This window comes from Callithrix jacchus, chromosome 21 (assembly GCF_049354715.1).
Source record: "Callithrix jacchus isolate 240 chromosome 21, calJac240_pri, whole genome shotgun sequence".
Classification (NCBI taxonomy): Eukaryota; Metazoa; Chordata; class Mammalia; order Primates; family Cebidae; genus Callithrix; species Callithrix jacchus.
The window spans coordinates 28,197,546-28,218,630 of record NC_133522.1 but is presented as its reverse complement, the minus strand read 5'-3'; the positions used below and the strand labels follow the sequence as shown (position 1 = coordinate 28,218,630).

At 35.3% G+C, this 21,085-nt stretch overlaps 1 protein-coding gene across 4 annotated transcripts in view; it reads right to left on the bottom strand.

Annotated features, from left to right (window-relative positions):
• Positions 1-21,085, bottom strand: part of NCAM2 (neural cell adhesion molecule 2) — a 549,137-nt gene that overhangs the window by 81,720 nt on the left and 446,332 nt on the right. For all 4 annotated transcript variants that reach the window (XM_035282876.3, XM_054249026.2, XM_035282875.3 and 1 more), the window contains exon 12: positions 16,162-16,335. In XM_035282876.3, coding sequence (XP_035138767.1) covers positions 16,162-16,335 — 174 coding nt within the window. The remainder of the gene's footprint in view (positions 1-16,161; positions 16,336-21,085) is intronic.

Here is a 21,085-nt window from a genome sequence, read left to right as displayed (position 1 = left end):
ATTTGTTTGATTCATAAAATTATGCATGCACAGAAAAGCCCATTAACTTTATTGAAAAATTTAAAAAGTATTTGCACAGAAGTTCTCCTTACCATACAGTAGAGACCAGACTGAGTACAGAATTTTGTATGAATTTGTGTCTTCATCTTGAGATTTGTGAGGCGGTTTCTAGCAAACAAGTAATTTTACTTAAAACTGTTATTTTGTTCAATTTTTCTCTTAGCTTAGTTCCCGTATACTTTGATCTACATGGTTTAAATTCGTTAGGAACATAATTACATACAACATCCTAATTTAGCTTTGGATATCTTTATGGGCACAATGAACAGTCCAAGATACTCCTGTTTGAATTTTAACGTAGAGAAACTTTTCCACAACATGCAAATCAGAACAGATTTTCTTTCACTGAAAATATGGAATTAGTGTGGATTACTTTTCTTCTTATTTTGCAATTCATAAGTTTATTGCAATTGCTCTTAACATAGTCAGATGAATTTTATAGTCAATTTCTTCTTTACCATAGGAAATATAGTCATTTAGAAATGATAAGTCTTTTTTCTTTGGCATTTATGTTGAAAGTAGCATAATCATAGAAAATATTCTAGTGGAAAAAATTTTTAAAGCACTGTAACTCATTAAGATTTTAAAATCTGTAGTAGTTAAAAATTAAGGCCAAATATTGATTATTTTATTTATTTATTTAACTTCAATTTCCAGGATACATGTGTAGTTTGGTTATACAGGTATATATATATATGCAGTGGTGGTTTGCTGCACCTGTAGACCAGTTTTCTAAGTTCCCTCCCCTCGTTCCCCAAACCTAACAGGCCCTGGTGTGTGTTGTTCTCCTCCCTGTGTCTCATTATTCAACTCCCACTTAGGAGTAAGAAATGCAGTTTTTGGTTTTCTGTTCCTGTGTTAGTTTGCTGAGGATGATGGCTTCAAGCTTCATACATGTACCTGCAAAAGCCATGATCTCATTCCTTTTTTATGGCTGCATAGTATTCTATGATGTATATGTACCACATTTTTTTAATGCAATCTAAAATTGATGGCATTTGGGTTGGTTCCATGACTTTGCTACTGTAAATAGTGCTAGAATAAACATATCTGTGCATGTGTCTTTATAGCAGAATTATATTCCTTTGGGGATATGCTCAGTAATGGGATTGCTGAGTCAACTTGTATTTCTGGTTCTAGATCCTTGAGGAATCACCATACTATCTTCCACAATGGTTGAACTAATTTAAATTCCCACCAACCACAATGGTTGAACTAATTTACATTCCCACCTACAGTGTAAAAGCATTCCTATTTCTCCATAGCCTCACTAGCATCTATCATTTCTTGACTTTTTAATCACCATTCTGACTGGTGTGAGATGGTATCTCATTGTGGTTTCAATTTGGATTTTTCTAATAATCAGTGATTTTAAGCTTTTTTTTATGTTTCTTGTCCACATAAATGTCTTCCTTTGTGCAGTGTCTGTATATATTCTTTGCCACTTTTTGATTTTTTTATATAAATTTAACTTCCTGTAAATTCTGGATATTAGACCTTTGTCCAACGGGTAGATTGCAAACATTTTCTCCCACTCTGTAGGTTGCCTGTTATCTCTGATGATAGCTTCTTTTGCTGTGTAGAAACTCCTTAGTTTAATTAGATCCCATTTGTCAATTTTGACTTTTGTTGCCATTGCTTTTGACATTTTCATCATGAAGTCTTTACCCATGCCTGTATCTTGAATTGAATTCTGTAGGTTTTCTTCTATAGTTTTTGTGGTTATGGGTTTTACATTTTAGTCTTCAAACCATCTTGAGTTAATTTTTGTATAAGGTGTAATAAAGAGGTCCATTTTCAGTTTTCTGTATATTGTTAGCCAGTTTTTCCAACACATTTTACTGAAAAGAAGATCCTTCCCTCATTGCTTGTTTTTCTCCTGTTGGCAGAAAATCAAATGGTTGTAGATGTGGGGTTTTATTTTTCAGGTCTCTGTTGTGCTCATTGCTCTATATGTCTGTTTTGGTATCAGTACCATGCTGTTTTGGTTACTGTAGTCTTGTTTTATAGTTTGAAGGTAGCATGATTCCTCCAGCTTTGTTCTTTTTGCTTAGGATTTTCTTGGCTATATGGAGTTTTATTTGATTCCCAATGATATTTAAAGTAGTTCTTTCTAATCTGAAGAATGTCAATGATAGTTTTATGGGAATAACATACTTTGGGCACTATGGCCATTTTCACAGTATTGATTCTTCCTATCCATGAGAATGGAATGTTTTCCATTTGTTTGTGTCCTCTTTTATTTCCTTGAGCAGTGGTTTGTACTTCTCCTTAAAGAGGTCCTTCACATTCTCTTGTTAGCTGTATTCCTAGGTATTTTATTCTCTTTGTAGCAATTGTGAATGGGAATTCATTCATGATTTGGCTCTCTGCTTGTCTATTGTTGGTAAAAAGAATGCTTGTGATTTTTGCACATTAATTTTTTATCCTCAGAATTTGCCGAAATTTCTTATTAGTTTAATGGGTGCTGAGGCTGAGATGTTCGGATTTTCCAAATATAGAGTCATGTCATCTGTAAAGAGACATAATTTGACTTCCTCTCTTCTTATTTGAATATCCTTTATTTCTTTCTGTTGCCTGATTGCCCAGCCTAGAATTTCCAATACTATGTGGAATAGGAGTGCTGAGTGAAGAAATGAGTCTATGTAAAAAGACCAGACTTGTTGATTGGAGTATCCAAAGAAGATGGGGAGAATGGAAACAAGAGGAAAACACACTTCAGGATATTATCTAGGAGAACTTTCCAACTCAGCAACATAGGCCAACATGCAAATTCAGGAAAATACAGAGAAGATGCTCCACTAGTGTGTCAACCCCAAGACACATAATCACCAGGTGCTCCAAGGTTGAAATAAAATAAAAATAATGTTAAGCATAGCCAGAGAGAAAGGCCAGGTCACCTACAAAGGGAAGCCCATCAGACTAACAGTGGACCTTACAGCAGAAACCCTAAAATTAAGAAGATAGTGGGGGCCAATATTCAACATTCTTAAAGAAAATAATTTTCAACCCAGAATTTCATATCCAACCAAACTAAACATCATAATTGAAGAAGAAATAAAATTCTTTCCAGAAAAACAAAGGCTGAGGAATTTTGTCACCACCAGGACTGCCCTGCAAGAGCTCCTAAAGGAAGCAGTAAATATGGAAAGGAAAAACTGGAAAAAAGAAAAAAATTGTTTTTGCAGACACTGCAAAAACACAACAAAATATAAAGATCAATGACATTATGAAGAAACTGCATCAACTACTTTGCAAAATAACCAGATAGCATTAGGATGACAGGATCAAATTCACACATAACATAACAATACTAACCTTAAATGTAAATGTTCTAAATGCCCCAACTAAAAGACAAAGACTGGCAAATTGAATAAAGAGTCAAGACCCATGGGTTTGCTGTATTCTGGAGACTCATCTCAATTGCAAAGACACACATAGGCTCAAAACAAAGGGATGAAGGAAAGTTCACCAAGCAAATGGAAAGCAAAAAAAAAAAAAAAAAAGGCAGGGGTTACAGTCCTAGACTCTGATAAAACAGACATTAAACCAATAAAGATCAAACGAGACAAAGAAGGGCATTACATAATAGCAAAGAGATCAATTCAACAAGAAGGGCTACTTATCCTAAATAAATATACACCCAATACAGGAACACCTATATTCATAATAAAAGTTCTTAGAGAGCTACAAAGAGTTAGATGCCCATACAATAATAGTAGGAGACTTTAACATCCCATGGTCAATATTAGACAAATCTATGAAACAGAAAATTAACAAGAATATTCAGGACTTGAACTCAGCTCTGGGTGAAGTGAAACTAATAGAAATCTACAGAACTTTTCACCCCAAATCAATGTAATATACATTCTTCTTAGAGCCACATGGCTTTTATTCTGAGGTTGACCACATAGTTGGAAGTAAAACACTTTTTAGTAAATGCAAAAGAACTGAAATCATAACAAACAGTCTCTCATACCACAGTGCAATTAAATTAGAACTCATGATAAAGAAACTCACTCAAAACTACATAATTACATGGAAATTGAACAACCTGCTCCTGAATGACTCCTGGGTAAATAATGAAATTAAGGCAGATATCAAGAAGTTATTTGAAACCAATGATAATAAAGAAATGATGTTCCAGAGTCTCTGGGACACAGCTAAAGCAGTGTTCAGAGGGAAATTTACAGCACTAAGTGTTCACATCAGAAAGCTAGAAAGATCTCAGATCGACACCCTCACATCACAATTAAAAGACCTAGAAAAGCAAAAGCAAACTAATCCAAAAGCTAGCAGAAGACAACAAATAACTAAGATCAGAGAATAATTGAAGGAGACAGAGACACAAAAAGCCCTACAAAAAAATCAATCAATGAGTCAAGGAGCTGGTTGTTTGAAAAAATTAACAAAATAGATAGATCTCTAACTAGTCTAATAAAGAAGAAAAGAGATAAGAATCAAGTAGACACAATAAAAAAAAGATAAAGGGAATACTACCACTAAACCAACAGAAATTCAAACTACCATCAGGGAATACTATGAACACTGCTATGCAGAGAAACTAGAAAATCTAGAGGAAATGGATAAATTCCTGTACACATACACCCATCCAAGACAAAAACAGGAAAAAGTCTAATCTCTGAATAGACCAATATCAAGTTCTAAAATTGAGGCAGTAATTTATAGCCTACCAACCAAAGAAAGCCCAGGACCAGATGGATTCACAGCTGAATTCTACCAGAGTTACAAAGAGGAGCTGGTATCATTTTTTCTGAAACTATTCCAAACAAATGAAACGGAGGGACTCCACCCTAACTCATTTTAAGAAGCCAGAATCATCCTGATACCAAAACCTAGCAGAGACATAACAGAGAAAGAAAATTTCAGGCCAATATCCCTGATGAACATCAATGCGAAAATCCTCAATAAAATACTGGCAGCAATACATCAAAAAACTTATTCACCACGATCAAGTCAGCTTCCTCTCTGGGATGCATTGCAAGTCTGGTTCAACATATGCAGATCAATAAGTGTAATCCATCACATAAACATAACCAATGACAAAAACCATGATTATCTCAATAGATGCAGAAAAGGCCTTTGATAAAATTCAACATCCTTTTATATTAAAAATAAAAATAAAAACTCTCAATAAACTAGGTATTTATGGAACATATCTCAAAATAATAAGAGATATTTCTGACAAAACCCACAGCCAATATGGCATTGAATGGGCAAAAACTGAAAGCATTCTCTTTGATAAGCTTTACAAATACTGATTATTTTAAAGTTTTTCTGTAAAAGTAAAATTGAGTAGTAGTATAGAGTGAAATCCAGTTACATCCAGGCAATTGTAAACAACTTAGTTTCAAAGAAACTGCAGGATGAACACCTTGAAGCACAAATGGAAATTAATTTACAATGACTTTGAGCTTATAGGAAATCTATAGGTCTTCCTAGAGAACAATCACCTCTACTATAATGAGAAAAGGTATTTCTCATTGATTACTTAAAAGAAGTTTAGACCCATCTCATCAGAATTATTACCCAAAGAAACTCTAGTATGATACAGCATTTGAAAAATGGAATAATTATCAGTGATTCATGTTAATGGACCAAATGAATCATTAACTCATTGTTTATAAAAGATGTCTTCTAATATACATAAAAATATACAGTAATATATTTTTCCATAACACAGAAAGCAAGCACAGTAGGGAAGAGAAGAAAAAAGAAAAATGTTGTATATATAGTTAAAGTAATCCAGTGTTTCTGGCAGCAGGGAGGGAAGAGGAAAGAGAAAGAATCATGTCATATGGAATATCTTTTGAGGTAAATGTCCCCCTAAAAATATTTTGGGCAACATAGACTAATATCAATAATTTCTTTTATTATTTTTAGTAGCACCATAATGCAATGTAGAAAATTCTCCACAAATTTAGAAAAGTCACACTTTAGCTAACTCATAATGATACAGCAAACATAGTTAAGAAAATATATACTAAAACATAAGTAATCACTCAGTCCATGGGCCTTTTCTATTCCCTTCCTGCATTTATCCCTCTGTTGACTTGATAGTATCATGATTTTAAACATCTAAAGGCAAATGACTTTTAAATTTATACCTACAGTCTAGACCTCTCTTTAGCCATCTTCTACTGCCTTCATGGTATTCCTAATTGGATTAAAGACAACAATTTAAGTCTTAATTCACAAGGCTGATTTACACTTACCGAACAACATGCACCTAGTTTTTTCCATCTTTGCAAACTTTTAGTTGAGACTTTTGGTAAAAAATGTCAGAATCAGCTTCAACTTATTTATTTTGTTTATTTCCACCCTATGCCCTATCCTCCACGTTCTTACCCATCTAAGGAAATTCTCTGAAAACCACCTTTACAATACATCAAGAATTTGACAACCTTTTCCCATCCCTCCTCAACTGTGACTGTCTGGTTTGAGTGCTGTGCACCTTTCTTTCTTTTTTATTTTAGACGGAGTCTTACTCTGTCTCCCAGCCTGGAGTGCAGTGGCACAATCTCGGCTTACTGCAACCTCTGCCTCTTGGTTTCAAGCAATTCTTCTGCCTCAGCCTCCTGAGTAGCTGGGATTACTGGCACACACCACCACTCCTGGCTAACTTTTGTATTTTCAGTAGAGACGATATTTCATCATTTTGGCCAGGCTGATCTCAAACTGCTGACCTCTTGATCTGCCCACCTCAGCCTCCCAAAGGGCTGGGAATACAGGCGTGAGCCACCGGGCCCGGCTACATCTTTCATTTAGAAGACCACCATTGCCTCTGAGCTGTTCTGCCTTATTGCACACTTCTCTCAACACAGTAGCTAGAGTGATCCTAAAGTATTTCAAGTCTTTATACTCTTCACACCCAACTGGATCTCCTGTGAAAATCAGGCAAAGAACTGAAGTCTTGTGTGATCTTACAATCTGTTATATCAGTGCTTCTGGAATTTTAACCTGTATGTAAATATCTGGTCATCTTGTTAAAATGAAGTCTTGGTTTCATAGATTTGAGAAAAAATACAAGAGTCTGCATTTCTAACAATCCCTCAGGTGATGTCAGTACTGTCAGGTCATATTCATTATATAGAGTATCCCTTTGCCTAACCTCACCTTTCTGATTGCACCTCCTTACTCAATCTGATTTTTTCTCTCTAATGCTGCCATGCTGACCTCTTTGTTCCTTAGTCAAACAAGCCCACTCCAGCCTGAGGGGACTTTTTTTAGCAGCTTACTCTGCCTGGGAGGCTTTTCTTTAGTACACCATGTTCATCTTTCCTAGTCTCTGCTGAAAAATCATTTTTCCAATAAGACCTATATTCAAATCCTTACTTAAAATTGCTAAAGTCTCCCAACCATTTCAATATTTTCAATCCCTCTTTTCTTGCCTTCCCCACATTACTCTTTTAAACCTATGAAATAGGACATAAAAATTATCTCAATCCATCTTTTAGAATGTAAGCTCCTTAAAGGGAAATCTTTTTTTGTTTCATTCACTGAAATAGTCCAAATACTAAAAAGTATGTATCACTAATAGTATATACTAAGTATATGTTTGTTGGAGAATATTTAGTAATCAGGTTTTTAAAAGCATATGTTTTGTTTAATATAACCAAAATAAATAAAGATAATCACCATTTTGAAGTAATGGTATGAGTAATCACTTTGTGCCAACACTGGAATATTTGGGATCTCATGACAAATGGAGATCCACTAGGATGTCACTTTAAAAAGATCCTGTTTTTGGTATTCTATGCTTCATGAAATCATAACTGCCTTTTGGTTATGTAGACATGAAACATGCAAGGGTTTCTCATGAAACCTGCACTAAGTTTCCCTGAAGGCGATGTAAATATTAACAACTACTGAAGCAGAAACACTTTCAGAATTTAAAAATCTACAAATTGAGTGAGGTATGATGAGTGAGAGAGAAAAGCATATTTGAAACTTTTGATTTGGAGGACTATAGGTTAGGAAGAATTTAATGAATTATTTGAAACCCTGCTAATTCAAGTCATTTAAATGAGTCAATCAAATGAGTTTGATTGCTAACTTGACTTTTGTTTCTACCTAAAAATGGTCTTAAAAAACAAAAAAAGTAAAATTCATCTAAAATGTTTAGTAACCTTGATTAGTACATATACATTTCACTTGCTGAATAGAATTTCTGAAATCTTTTTTTATTTTTGATAGGGTCTCCCTTGTTTCCCAAGCTGGAGTGCAGTGCTGCAATCTCAGCTCACTGCAACCTCTGCCTCCTCAGTTTAGGCGATCCTCCCACCTCAGCCTCCAGAGTAGCTGGGACCACAGGCGCATGCCACCACATGCAGCTAATTTTAGTACTTTCTGTCAATGTGATGTTTCACTGTGTTTGTTGCCCGGGTAGATCCTGAACTCCTGAGCTCAAGCAATCTGCCCACTTTGGCCTCCCTAAGTGCCAGGTTAACAGGCATAAGCCACTGTGCCCAGTCTATTTTTATTCCCAGTGGGAGAAAACTACAATAGAGGAAAGCTGTTAAAAATGATATTTCGTAATACACTCTGTAGTTTCTTTATTACTAACGTACCCATGATAATTCATTGGTTTCGATAAGTGTATGATGGTATGCTATCATTAAGGGAGGTTGGGTGAAGGGAGTCTGAGTACTTTTGGTACCATCTTTGAACTCAGCTATAAAAATACAATTATTTTTAAGTAAATTTTAAATTTTAAGTTATTTTAATGATATGTTATTTTAAACTCCAAACTGTTAGAATATGTAAGCATGAATCTCTACATCAGCAGTTAACTGAAGTGTATTGAGCCAGATATTTTAAGAGAAATTCTTCCACAACCTTATCCATGACTACAGCAGAACGTCACTGCCGCACAAGTAGGCTAGTAGGAGTTACATATACTCCATGAGTCAGCTCTTCTGTTTTAGGAAATTTGGGAAGTTTCATTAGCCGCCTCTTATTTTTCACTAATTGAACCAATGACTCAGTATATGAATGAACATACACGTGTTCTACATTTGAATAAATGAATACATTTCATACATCCCCAGCTGTTTATTAGGATGCAAGAGTAGTTTTCTTTGACAATGTGTACCATAGGTACTTTAAAAACTTTTCAACATACGTCATTTAAAGAAATAGAAATAATTTGTTTTTAAATGCTGGCCACATTTACTGCTGGTACTTTGCATATTTGCACCTAAGATTTCAGTACTGGATCTACTAAAGTTTACTGTATTTTAATTAAGGCCTTTATTCAAAATTAGTTTTCTAACCCATCAAGAACAGGAGCATCTTTTAAATCAAAATGTATACTTCAAAATCCTTTCAGAAAAAAATGTATATTGATAACAATAAAGCACTACTTTTCTACCAAACTGAAAATAATTTCCTCTACCATACATGTTGTTTTTTCCACCAGACTTTTATTAAAATGTTAACTTTTGCTAAAATTAAAACCTGAAGGCCGGGTACGGTGACACATGCCTATAATTTCAGCACTTTGGTAGGACAAGGCAGGTGGATCACTTGAGGTCAGGAGTTCAAGATCAGCCAACTACTAAAACATATTTTTTAGAGAGAGATGGGGTCTTGCTTTTTTGCCCAGACTGACCTTGAACTCTGAGCTTCAAACAATCCTCCTTCTGTAGCTTCCCAAAATGCTGGTATTACAAGCGTTAGCCACCACACCTGGCCTAATATTTTAAGATGTTGATATTGTCATTTTTATTAAGAAAGCTGAAACAAAGCATAGCTGTTTGTAAGGTTAGTATTTTCTCTTCATTAAGTGCCCAGTGAGGAACACTTAAAATGTTATATGGTTTGTATGGAACTCACAAAATGCTATATGGTTTCTCAGTGAATACGTCCTGCAGCTTCTCTAACCAAAAAGTCTTGCTACACCTGTGATACGTGTGTCTCACTCAAAATGAAGAGTCAGACCAACAGACATTCTATATCCAAATAGTTCAAGTTGTTGATATTTGATTTATTCACAATTTCTTGAGATTTGAAAATTAGTTTCATGTCACATCATTCGTTGTGATAATTAGTATGGCTTCAGATAAACCTTGAAAAAGGATATAATAACAGACCCGGATTCCCTTGTGCCTTAAATCTAGGACCAGGTGCACAGTGAGAAGTTGAAATAAGTAAGAATCTGTTAATGATTTATTTAAGATTAGAATCTACTAACAGGAGAATTTTTATGTTAAAATTTTCCTCCTAAATTGGATTGCACTGCAATCTAACAAGAGCTGATATTTATTTCTGAGTGGTGATATCTGCGATTAGAAGTAGACACATCAATAAGTATATTAAAAATGATATATATTTACTAAGAAGGAAAAGTAACTAAACATTAACTAAACTCCCATAAATTAGAATAAATAAAGCTGCTCAGAGGGAAAAGATAGCTAAAAATTTGAGACCATGTGTATCTACATTTTCAGAGATAACCCTAAATCTATCTTCTAACAAATGCTTCAAATACAATGAGTATAATAGTGCTTACATAGATCTCTCAAACTTTAAACTTTAAGATATATGATTAACATATACTTCAAAATCTTAAATCATATAACTATGATTTATAAAACAAAGCTACAAACAAGCTTTTCCTTAGTATTCAAATATGTGTGTGTTTGTGTGTGCATGTGTTTTAAATATGCATTCTGATTTTCAACAATACGTTCTTCTAGAGAGCAAGAAAAACAAGCCTTCAAAGTATACCTAGAAATTATGGCATATCATTTCAAAAAATTTTCAAATCTACTGACTATCTCACAGAAAAGGAAGGCAAACTCTGAAATATCAAAAATGAATTGTATGGAGAGGCTAGAAGTTAGAGAAACAGTCATGTAATGGCTTTTTCCATAAACCGTGGCAGTTTTGTTGAATACGTTCCTGGTACTCAGATTCTCAGAGGTTTTGTATGGGTCTTTGATGTAGAAGACTGGTTTCTAATGACTTCAGTGGGTTAAAAAAAGATTCAAAATCAGTAGATGAAGTGGGGATCCTCACATAAAATCAGGACCCTTAATATTCCTGAAAGGAAACAAAAGGGTGTGCTAGAAACACACACACACACACACACACACACACAGAGTTTTGGTGGGGGATTAGATAAATACTTCTTTGAAAATTCATAACCACTGAATTGCTCACATGGTATAAATTGCTCATGTAATTAATGTGGTGAGCCTGATGTTTCTCAATATAACAGAGGTTGGAAGAAATGTGTGAAATTTCTGGCATGGCCCAGTGGAAGAATTACAGTGAAGTCTCCTGGTTTCTTGATCAAGGTAATGTTATATGCAGTGCAGAGTTGTGTAGCTTAAAAAACAAACAAACAAAAAAGAAAACAAAGACAACTCCCAGCATGCCACTGGAGCCTGAACTGTAGTTAACTCCATTTGCTGAATTCTGCTTCATCTTTACTCTTTCCAAAAATGTGTTAATCTCTCATAAACACTTTGAACCTTATTTTCTGATTGAAAGTTGCTTCTGGCCAGGCGCAGTGGTAATAAAAGAAATCCTGCTCAAGTAAAGGGCGAGGAAGTGTCTAAAGGGCTCAAGCTAAACAGCATCCCATGAAGAATATTCTGCTTCTTAAAAGCCTTCTAGTGTGTTTGCACACATCCCCAAAGGGAAGGTACTTAGATGCCCATCCCACAGAGGGCAGGTGACAGCGATAGCCCAATGTGTTCTACAGAAACTTAGTTTCTGTTTGAAAGTTGCTTCTGGCCAGGTGCTGGATGCCGTAATCCCAGCAATTTCAGAGGCCAAGGAGGGCTGATCATGAGGTCAAGAGATTGAGACCAGCCTGACCAACATGGTGAAACCCCGTCTCTACTAAAAATACAAAAATTAGCTGGGCTTGGTGGTGTGTGCCTGTAATCCCAGCTACTCAGGAGGTTGAGGCAGGAGAATTGCTTGAACCCAGGAGTGGCAGGTTGCAGTGAGTGGAGACTGTGCTATTGCACTCTAGCCTGGCAACAGAGGGAGACTCCATCTCAGGAAAAGAAAAAAATAAAATAAACACACACACATAAACACACACACGGTGTCACTCAGCAGTCATTCATTCTGGGGGAAGAGGGAATTTTCCTGTTAGAGCACTTCCAGGAGTGATTGCGAAAGCATGTTATAGGTGGTTAAAAAATTAATTCTGGGCAGTGTTAAAAGGACCTAAGTCAGTCAGATGGGAAAATATGAGCAAGATTGAAATGTTACTTTAAAGGATATAGTGACTCACTGAAATCACAGGAACACAATGAAAATATGTTTGATTAAAATACACTGTTCATGTCAAAACTATGCTACATGTTTCAATAATCAAATCATTGCTGCCAATTTATAGTACATATAAGTATGCTTATTTGTAACACATTTCATGTATCTATATAAAAAAATCATTTTTTATTCTTACAAATATCTTTACAAAATAGGACATCTCTTTCCTAATGGAAGAATAAGTGCCAGACGCACATATCTTACAATGTTAGGAGTGGTCCTAATGGAATTACTCAGCTTCTTTCCCTGGCTACCCATTGCATTTATGTTGTTCTTTTAGTCATGTATTTATATTCATTCCTGCTATACAAATATGGAGTCTACACTAAGAAATCCTTAAAAACTTCATTTTCTCTAAACATCATTTTATATATAAATGATATCACACCATCACTTGAGATATAAAGTATAAATGCAGCATAAATAAATCACATTACATAGGCACCAGCACAGTGATAAGAAACTATATGGAGACTGAGGGGGCATGTTTCTGCAGTGCTAGAATTTTCAACTGAGACAATTCATAGAGAGAAGAAAAAATACATCAAATAGTATACATTTGAGAAGAGGTCAGGCACCTCCTGCAAGGTTAAAGAAGAAGAGGCTAAATAAGGTTTGCAACACCAGCCTTGAGAGCCAACTCCATACACCCTGACCTTCCCACTCCCCAACATGTAAGCAGAAAACTAAAAGGTGAAAAAAAAAAACGCTAATGAAACTAGTAAGTCTTCCACCCAGAAGAAAGCGTAGTGATGTTTCTCCTTACTAAGTGAAGGTAAGCCCAAGAGGTTAACAGAACAAACTGAATTTTTTGGCACAAGAGATGAGAAGAGAGATCTGATATTTGTATCTCAGTTTGGACTTCTGTTTTTATAGAGGATTCATCTACTATGTCTCTTTGAAATGTGGAAAAAGAAAACTCAAGAAAGAGATCAGCTGTGTAGTAATGAAGTTTCTTACATCTTAGCTGAGTGAGAATGTAAACCATCTCTTTTGGTCTAGTGTATATTGCATAAAGTTAGTGGGAGACATTCACACTTAAAGGAAATCCTGCTGAAGTAAAGGGCGAGGAAGTGTCTAAAGAGCTCAAGCTAAACAGCATCCCATGAAGAATATTCTGCCTCTTAAAAGCCTTCTAGTGTGCTTGCACTCCAGTCACACATCCCCAGGGGGCAGGTACTTAGATGCCCATCCCACAGAGGGCAAGTGGCAGTGACAGCCCAATGAGTTCTACAGCACCAGAACCATAAGAGGTATTTGATCTCTTTCACCTTCCCAAGAGAATATGTATTTCGTGTCACTATTAAGCTCCCCAGGTTGAGGTCTATCGTTCATGGAGGTCAGAGACAATGAATGTGAAATTAAACATTATTATAAGTTTTAAACTGTGCAGGACTGACTGTTTATTGTGGAAGGCAGCTATGCTCACCACTATACCACCAATGCTGAACTGCTTTTTTCTGTTACTTGAAGATGAAAATATATCTATAGTGCCTGACAAATATATTATTAAATAACTGAAAGTGAGAATAAAAAAGAAGGGCTTAAAGTAGCAGTAAAATTTAAAATACATGTCTATACTCCACTAAGTTGAGATCATACAATGGTTTGACTACATGATGGCAACTTGATTTTAAGGTACTCATCCACATATCTACGGAAGATGAGTTAACAATGGAAACAGGAAAAAAGTACTAATGCAGTCATTTTCCTCAAATTACTGTGGCAAATCTCTAGTCACAAGACTTTAGAGTATTTTATTCTCATTGGCAAGCTTTAAACTGCCCCAGTCTGAGGCTATTAAACATTCTATTCAGGCCAGGCATGGTTGCTCACACCTGTAATCCCAGCACTTTGGGAGGCCAAGGCTGGCAGATTGCAAGGTCAGGAGTTCCAGACCAGCCTGGCCATTATGGTGAAACCCTGTCTCTATTAAAAATACAAAAATTTGCCAGGCATGGTGGCAGGTGCCTGCTACTCAGGAGGCTGAGGCTGGAGAACTGCTTGAACACAGGAGGTGGAGGTTGAAGTGAGCTGAGATTGCACCACTGCATTCCAGCTTGAGACACAGGAAAAAAAATTCTACACTTCAAAAAAAAATATTTTCATGCAACTTCCCTAGCTCATATTCTAGATTCATCAAACAAGTTTCTGACTCTCATTTTGTGTCCTAAATAACTTGCCAACAGGTAAAATATGTACTTATATAGACTCTGAATGTTCTAATTTCTGTGACAGTATTTCTCATTTTAAAGTAATGAATGTGCTTTGTTATGTTTCAGTTTTGTAAGCATAGTAATCTGCCTCTGACAGATGGATATGTGAGGTACAATGTCAGGATTTTTACCTTGATCAACTTGGGCAGATCAAGGTCACTATAAATTCTCCATGATGCTGCAGCTTTGTAAGAAGTCCAGAGACAGTCTATTAACCTTTTCCCGGGTTTGGCAGGGCTAGGGTGGGGCAGCACTTTTGTGCTGTGTTCAATTTCTATAAAATTCAGACTTAATATTAATTTTCTGCATGGTTGCCTTGAGCACAAACACTGAGTTTTATACAGTTTAAGAAATAATGTATTTTCTCTTTCTGTTTTTCACCTAGCATCCTCTTTTTCTTTTTCTCACTTTTAATAAAACAAAACAAAACGAATTAAATAGCACAATATTCCGGCATCCAGGTTAATAAATTTTTTTTAAAACTATAGTCCTTGGTCCAACTTACTCATTGATTTTTGGGCATTGACTTTAAAAATCTCTCCTGAACCACATGACCTTCACAGATAATATAATCCAAGTATTTCACCAATGAAATAATATAAACTCATCGGTTTGAGGACATTATTTGAAGCGTATGGTACATGATAAATGACTGATTAATGTTTCTGATACTTCTATCCAAAACCCATATTACTCTCAGTGAAAACTAAAACAGTAGGTGTCAACACAGAGGAGACCAGGATAATTTCATTTGCTTTCTCTCTATGTTCACCAGGATTGGTTCCCTCCCTTTTCCCTTCACAGGAAGGCTTTTGCTTTTACTGAACTCTACATATGTGTTAGGGTCAAGGTAGGTTCCTCATAGAACAGACCAAAGAAGCATTAATTTCTTAACAATTTTATGCTATGCTTTTGGAACACTCAATATGGTTCTGTGTCTTAAACAACAGAGTCTAAGACAATAGTTTCATATTATTTCTTGCTTTAGTTTTGTCTTTTCCTAATGAGAAAACAAACTACATTTTCACAAGATGATGACATTTTATATAAGTAAAAAGAAACTCTGTGAATTATTTTATTTTTTTAATAGAAATGTAAAAGTGAATAAAAATATTAAAATACAAAAAGTAAATATAAATATATAAAGTCATATAGATTTTTGTAGATGGCTTCATGAGTATACAAGGCACCTACATTTTGCGGTTTCATTTTCACACCTACTTTTGAGAGAAATATTAATAAATGAAACATGAACACACATTTCATAAAATCCATCCATCATATCCAGTTTGTGAGCAATTGTCTTTTCACCAAAGAATTTTCTTAATGTAACTTTTGTCCTCAGAATTGAACTCTGCTGATTCTACTAAGCTCTTTCATTTTTACTGAAGATGGAAACTACTGTCTGTATTAGAACTTTTATCAAGAAGAATAGGGTGCAGGAAATATCATCCCAACACCATTTTATTAAAAGAAAAGAAAATGCTGGAGGAAATTGAAAAAGCTAATCATACAGGTATACTGAAGATCAGTTTGAATTAATCAACCCATTTTGAAATTATTGACTCACTTTGAACTCCATGGGAGCGTACTATTTTCCATATTTCTGACGCCACTTCTTTGACATCCACTTGATAGTGATGAATAGGCACACCTCCATGGGAGTCTGGTTTGTTGAAAGAAACCTTGGCTGTGGTCTGTGACAACTCTATGATCTTCACTCCATAGGGACTGGATGGCACATCTATGGACAAACAATTATAAAGAAAACATAACTGAGGGAATGGGAATGGCCATTATTAAGGATATAGTGTTACGAGAATTAGGAACTAAGGAAAACTGCTACATGTATCACTTAATATGTTTGAGTTACAGAACTTACATAAACACCTGAAAGTTCTCTTGAAATTACAAGAAAGTACACACAAGTTAATTTTTATTACCACAGAAAGTAGACAGCAAAATGAAAACCACATTTCAATTATTGAGGGAATATGTTACTTCTGCTTTTTCTATACAACATAAACATTTTATTGAGGTGCAGGAAAACAATTTCATGTGCATTTGAGAGAAAAAATAAAACAGAAAAAAGAGGGTAGTTAAAATATTAGAATACATAAATCAATTATTTACCCATCACCATTATAAATAATGATGTCTTGTAAAAATACGAAATGTATATTCTTTGCATTCACCACAATTATGTTACTAAATTGTAGTTAAGTTTCAAGAAAAATTTCAGTATTATGTACTAAATAAGACTGTAAAATATTTGGTCTAATTTCATTTATATATTATCCAATTAAATTAAAAGTTTAGTTGAGATATTGAAATACTATTTCTGTGTTTTCAAAATAGCTATAAAATCCTTCTTGTGTGTGTTATTTTAATCTATCCATTACTTACATCATTTCAAGCAGGCATCATTAGAAAAAAAATCCCAATGAGGATATAACTGAAAACTCTACTCCAGGAACATCAAAATTTAGAGACACATTAACATTAATTTCTCTATCACTCTCTTCCTCTTTTGTCCATGTCACATTGGAAATAATCTTAAACTTTGGAAAAAAATTAAACATGAATAATTTTTTCAGAGAGAAAAAAAGTATGGTATGGTTTGGCTCCTCATCCCCACCAAAATCTAACCTTGAATTTTCATCCCTATATTCTCTGTGTGTCAAGGGTGGAATGAGATGGAGATAATTGAATCATGGGGGCAGCTTCCCTGTGCTATGCTAGTGCCAATGAATGACTCTCACTAGATCTTATGGTTTTATAAATGTCTGGAATTTCCTCTGCTAGCACTCTGGTCTGCCTCCCTCTGTAGAAGGTGCCTGCTTCTCCTTTGCCTTTTGCCATAATTGTAAGTTTCCTGAGGCCTCCCTGAAATTCTCTTGAAATTACCAGAGATTGCAGAACTATGAGTCAATTAAATTTCTGTCCTTTATAAGTTATCCAGCCTCAGATGTTTTTTCATGGCAGTGTGAGAATGGGCTAATTATATATAAATAACCCGACTGACAAATTATGCAGTACATGTGAATTTCAATTGGCATGCCAATCAAGCATTTATATAAAATCTTAAATTAGGGTTGGGCATGGTGGCTTACACCTGGAATCCTGTAATCCCAGCACTCTGGGAGGCTGAGGTAGCTGGATTACTTAAGGTCAGGGGTTTGAGACAAGCCTGGTCAACATGGTGAACCCCTGTTTATGCAAAAACACAAAAATATGCTGTAATCACAGCTGCTTTGGTTGGTTCAAGGAGAATCACTTGAACCCTGGATGCAGAGATTGCAGTGAGTAGAGATCATGCCACTGTACTCCAGCCTGGGCAACAGAGCTAGACTCTATCTGAAAAATAAATAAATACAAATAAAAATAAAAACCAAAATCCCAAATGGCAGTCAAATTCAAATGTACTTTATTTTCTAGAATTAAAAAAGGTCACTGTAGGTCACATAATAATGTGCCTCATAAATGGTACTGAGCAAGAGCCAGGAGGACAGCTTTATGGCCTTTTATATGTGAATACTGTAAATAAATGCCACAGCATATATTTCAACTCTAATTAATAACTGTAAATTATTTAGAGAGTGTATGAATTACATTATGTTACAACTCTAAGGTTCAGAAACACATGTAGAATACTGATGCATACAGAAGTCTTAGAGCTACTAAAATCATATCTGAAAATATAAATTTTAAGATATCTAAATAATGTTTTAAGCTTTCAAATATTCTTATAATTTTTGTGTTTCCTTAATCTCCAGGTTAATCTGCATGTCTTTTCAGCTGCAGGTTTGATCCAAAATTTATTTGTAGGTTTTGTTCAAATTACAGGAGAAAGGCAAATAAATGCACATAGATCCTTTAAAAAAACATAAATTCTTCAATCTCTGCTCAGTGGCTAACTCTCTAACGTCCAATGGGTCTGAGTTGGATGTCAGAGGAGTTACACTCCAGTTTGGGGATACGTGTCAAAAGTGAAGGTAGTATACTCTGGAAGATGAGAGGCAGATATTATTGTCTTGGGATCCCATCTTTGAATATATGGCATAAACATGATTGTTTGTTTTTACTCTGACTGCAGAGGCTGCACCATTCACCAAGCTGTCCACCCAGTCATGGTGCACCTGCAGAGAAAGAAGAGCCTTTTTTTTTTTTCAGCACAAAGACACCATCATCAAAACATGGGCCAGTGACTAGCATCTTCTAGCTGCATAGTCCAATTTCAGATCTGCTGACACTTACTCTAGCCTTTTGTTTATAATATTTTCTCTGGCCTCATATTTAGATTATTTTGCTCAAAGCAAAAGCATGCCTATGACTTTAATTCTCTTTCTAAATATTGTTTTACATTCTGGTTTTATATGTTCAACTTTCAACTGACTGCTAAATTATAAGTTTCCTGAGGAAAGAGACAAAACATTTTGCAAACACACATTTACACATATCTATTTACATATGCATACACACATACATGTAACATTGACCAAAGTGACTGGAATATACTAAGTTCTCAGAAAATATTTGATGAATTAAGTATTTCAGTAATTAAAAATAATATACAAACATTACTTGAGGTCAGGAGTTTGAGACCAGCCTGCATAAACATGGTGAACCCCTGTTTATATAAAAATGCAAAAATTAGCTGTCATCACAGCTCCTTTAGTGGGTGAGAACATGTCCAAGTGAATAGTGTCAGATGTGCCTAGGATCAACATCTCTAATTCTTCTCTTCAATTTCTGATCGTTCTGTAATTGCCTTCAACCTTGATTCCTATCTATCAACATTACAATAAGTGAGAACACTATTTGAATAATTCCTGCATTATAATCCTTGTATCTATTTCTTCCTTCCTATTTCCTCTGTTACTTCCCCTGCCTTGGCCCTATCTGACTGTGCCTGTAATGCCATTAGTGGCTCTTGGCTTCCTTTTCTATTAGAGTCCAACAAAAACATCAATGCACATGGTATCGAAATGCAAAATCAATCTTCGTAAAGAACCACTGTGATCACATCACTTCCCTGGGAATGGTATTCAGGAGCTTCATTTTCTTTACAACATTAGCCTCGGTTTTTTCAGTCTCATACTCGGGATCCTGGATTATCTAATGCAAAGATCCGGGTCTATTTTAAAAGACTTTCAGACATAGCTCAGTATTTCAACTGAGGCCCATGGAAGTTCAGTTTCACACACTGTTATCCCTTCATTGTTACCACATTTTTCTAAACTATCTCCTAGCATGTTTTATTGCCAAAATTGATGAATACCACTCACCACATAATGAATGAATGAATGAATGAATAGAAAAGCAATTGTGCAAACATTTGTTTAATCCCCCTTTCTCTTCACCTCTACTAGTGTTGGGTTATGAGACTGGATATGTCAGGAGAGTTTATGGATTCAAGCCCTGGCCTTGCCAGTTTGGTCAAATAAAGCCTTGTACAAGTCACTTAATCTTTTCACATTGCAGTAGTTTTCTCTCTCAAATGGATATTAGAATAGTATCACTGCTAATGTTGTTGGAAATACTAAGTAGTGTTGAGCACCTAGACTCTAGAATATATTAAAACTGTTAGCAATTGTCAGTCATTGTAATTTTGCTATTCTTCCCTGATCACGATGCTCGTTTTGTATCCATTGACATGTCAATATTTTAGTCACATGTTAGGCAATGGATACAACATTGAAGTTCCGCTCTGAATTTTTTTGATGTGTGTAATGGCAAGGAACTGGTGGCATGATCTAGGAGTCAGATAGGTACAAACTCTGGAGTCACTGAATGAACTTCAGCATATCAAATCCCCAGAAGTTATTTATCTTGCTTAAGTGAAATCTTTACTGTTTGTCCAACCTCTTACCATTTCTCCCACTCTCTAGCCTCTGGCAATCAGCGTTCTGCTCTCTATTTCTATGAGTTTCGATGTTTTAGAATTCCACATATAAGTGACATCATGTGGTACATCTTTATATCGTGGCTATCTTGGCTTATTGGCTATAAGGCTGCAATGTAATCAGTATCTTGAAGAGCTATCACCTCTTGATTAACTGATAATGGAAGCCTATCTTCTCATTTTTCCAAGACTAAACCTACTATCTCTAAATGACATGACTTTTCCTTTTGTCTTCTTCAATATTTTCTTTATCAGATAGCTCTTTCCTTCCCTTTTCTTCTCCTTTGTAAATTTAGTCTTTCTTCTCAGTCTTATTACTGTGAATTATAAAGATCCCTTAAATAACTTTTTTTTCCCAATCCCACTGTTTTCTTGAGAAACATATCTACTTTTGTTCCTTGTTACTGTGTTTTAACAGGTTATTACTAATTTCAGACTCAACATATTTATTTCTGAGAATTTGGTCTCCTAGCATGCATGGTTCATAGACATGAACTGTGCTCTTTTTTCACATATGAGGCTGCGGTGTTGCTAAACTTAGTCCCAGGAATCTGAAGAGTTTGATTTTTGTAAACTTTCTTTAAAAGAA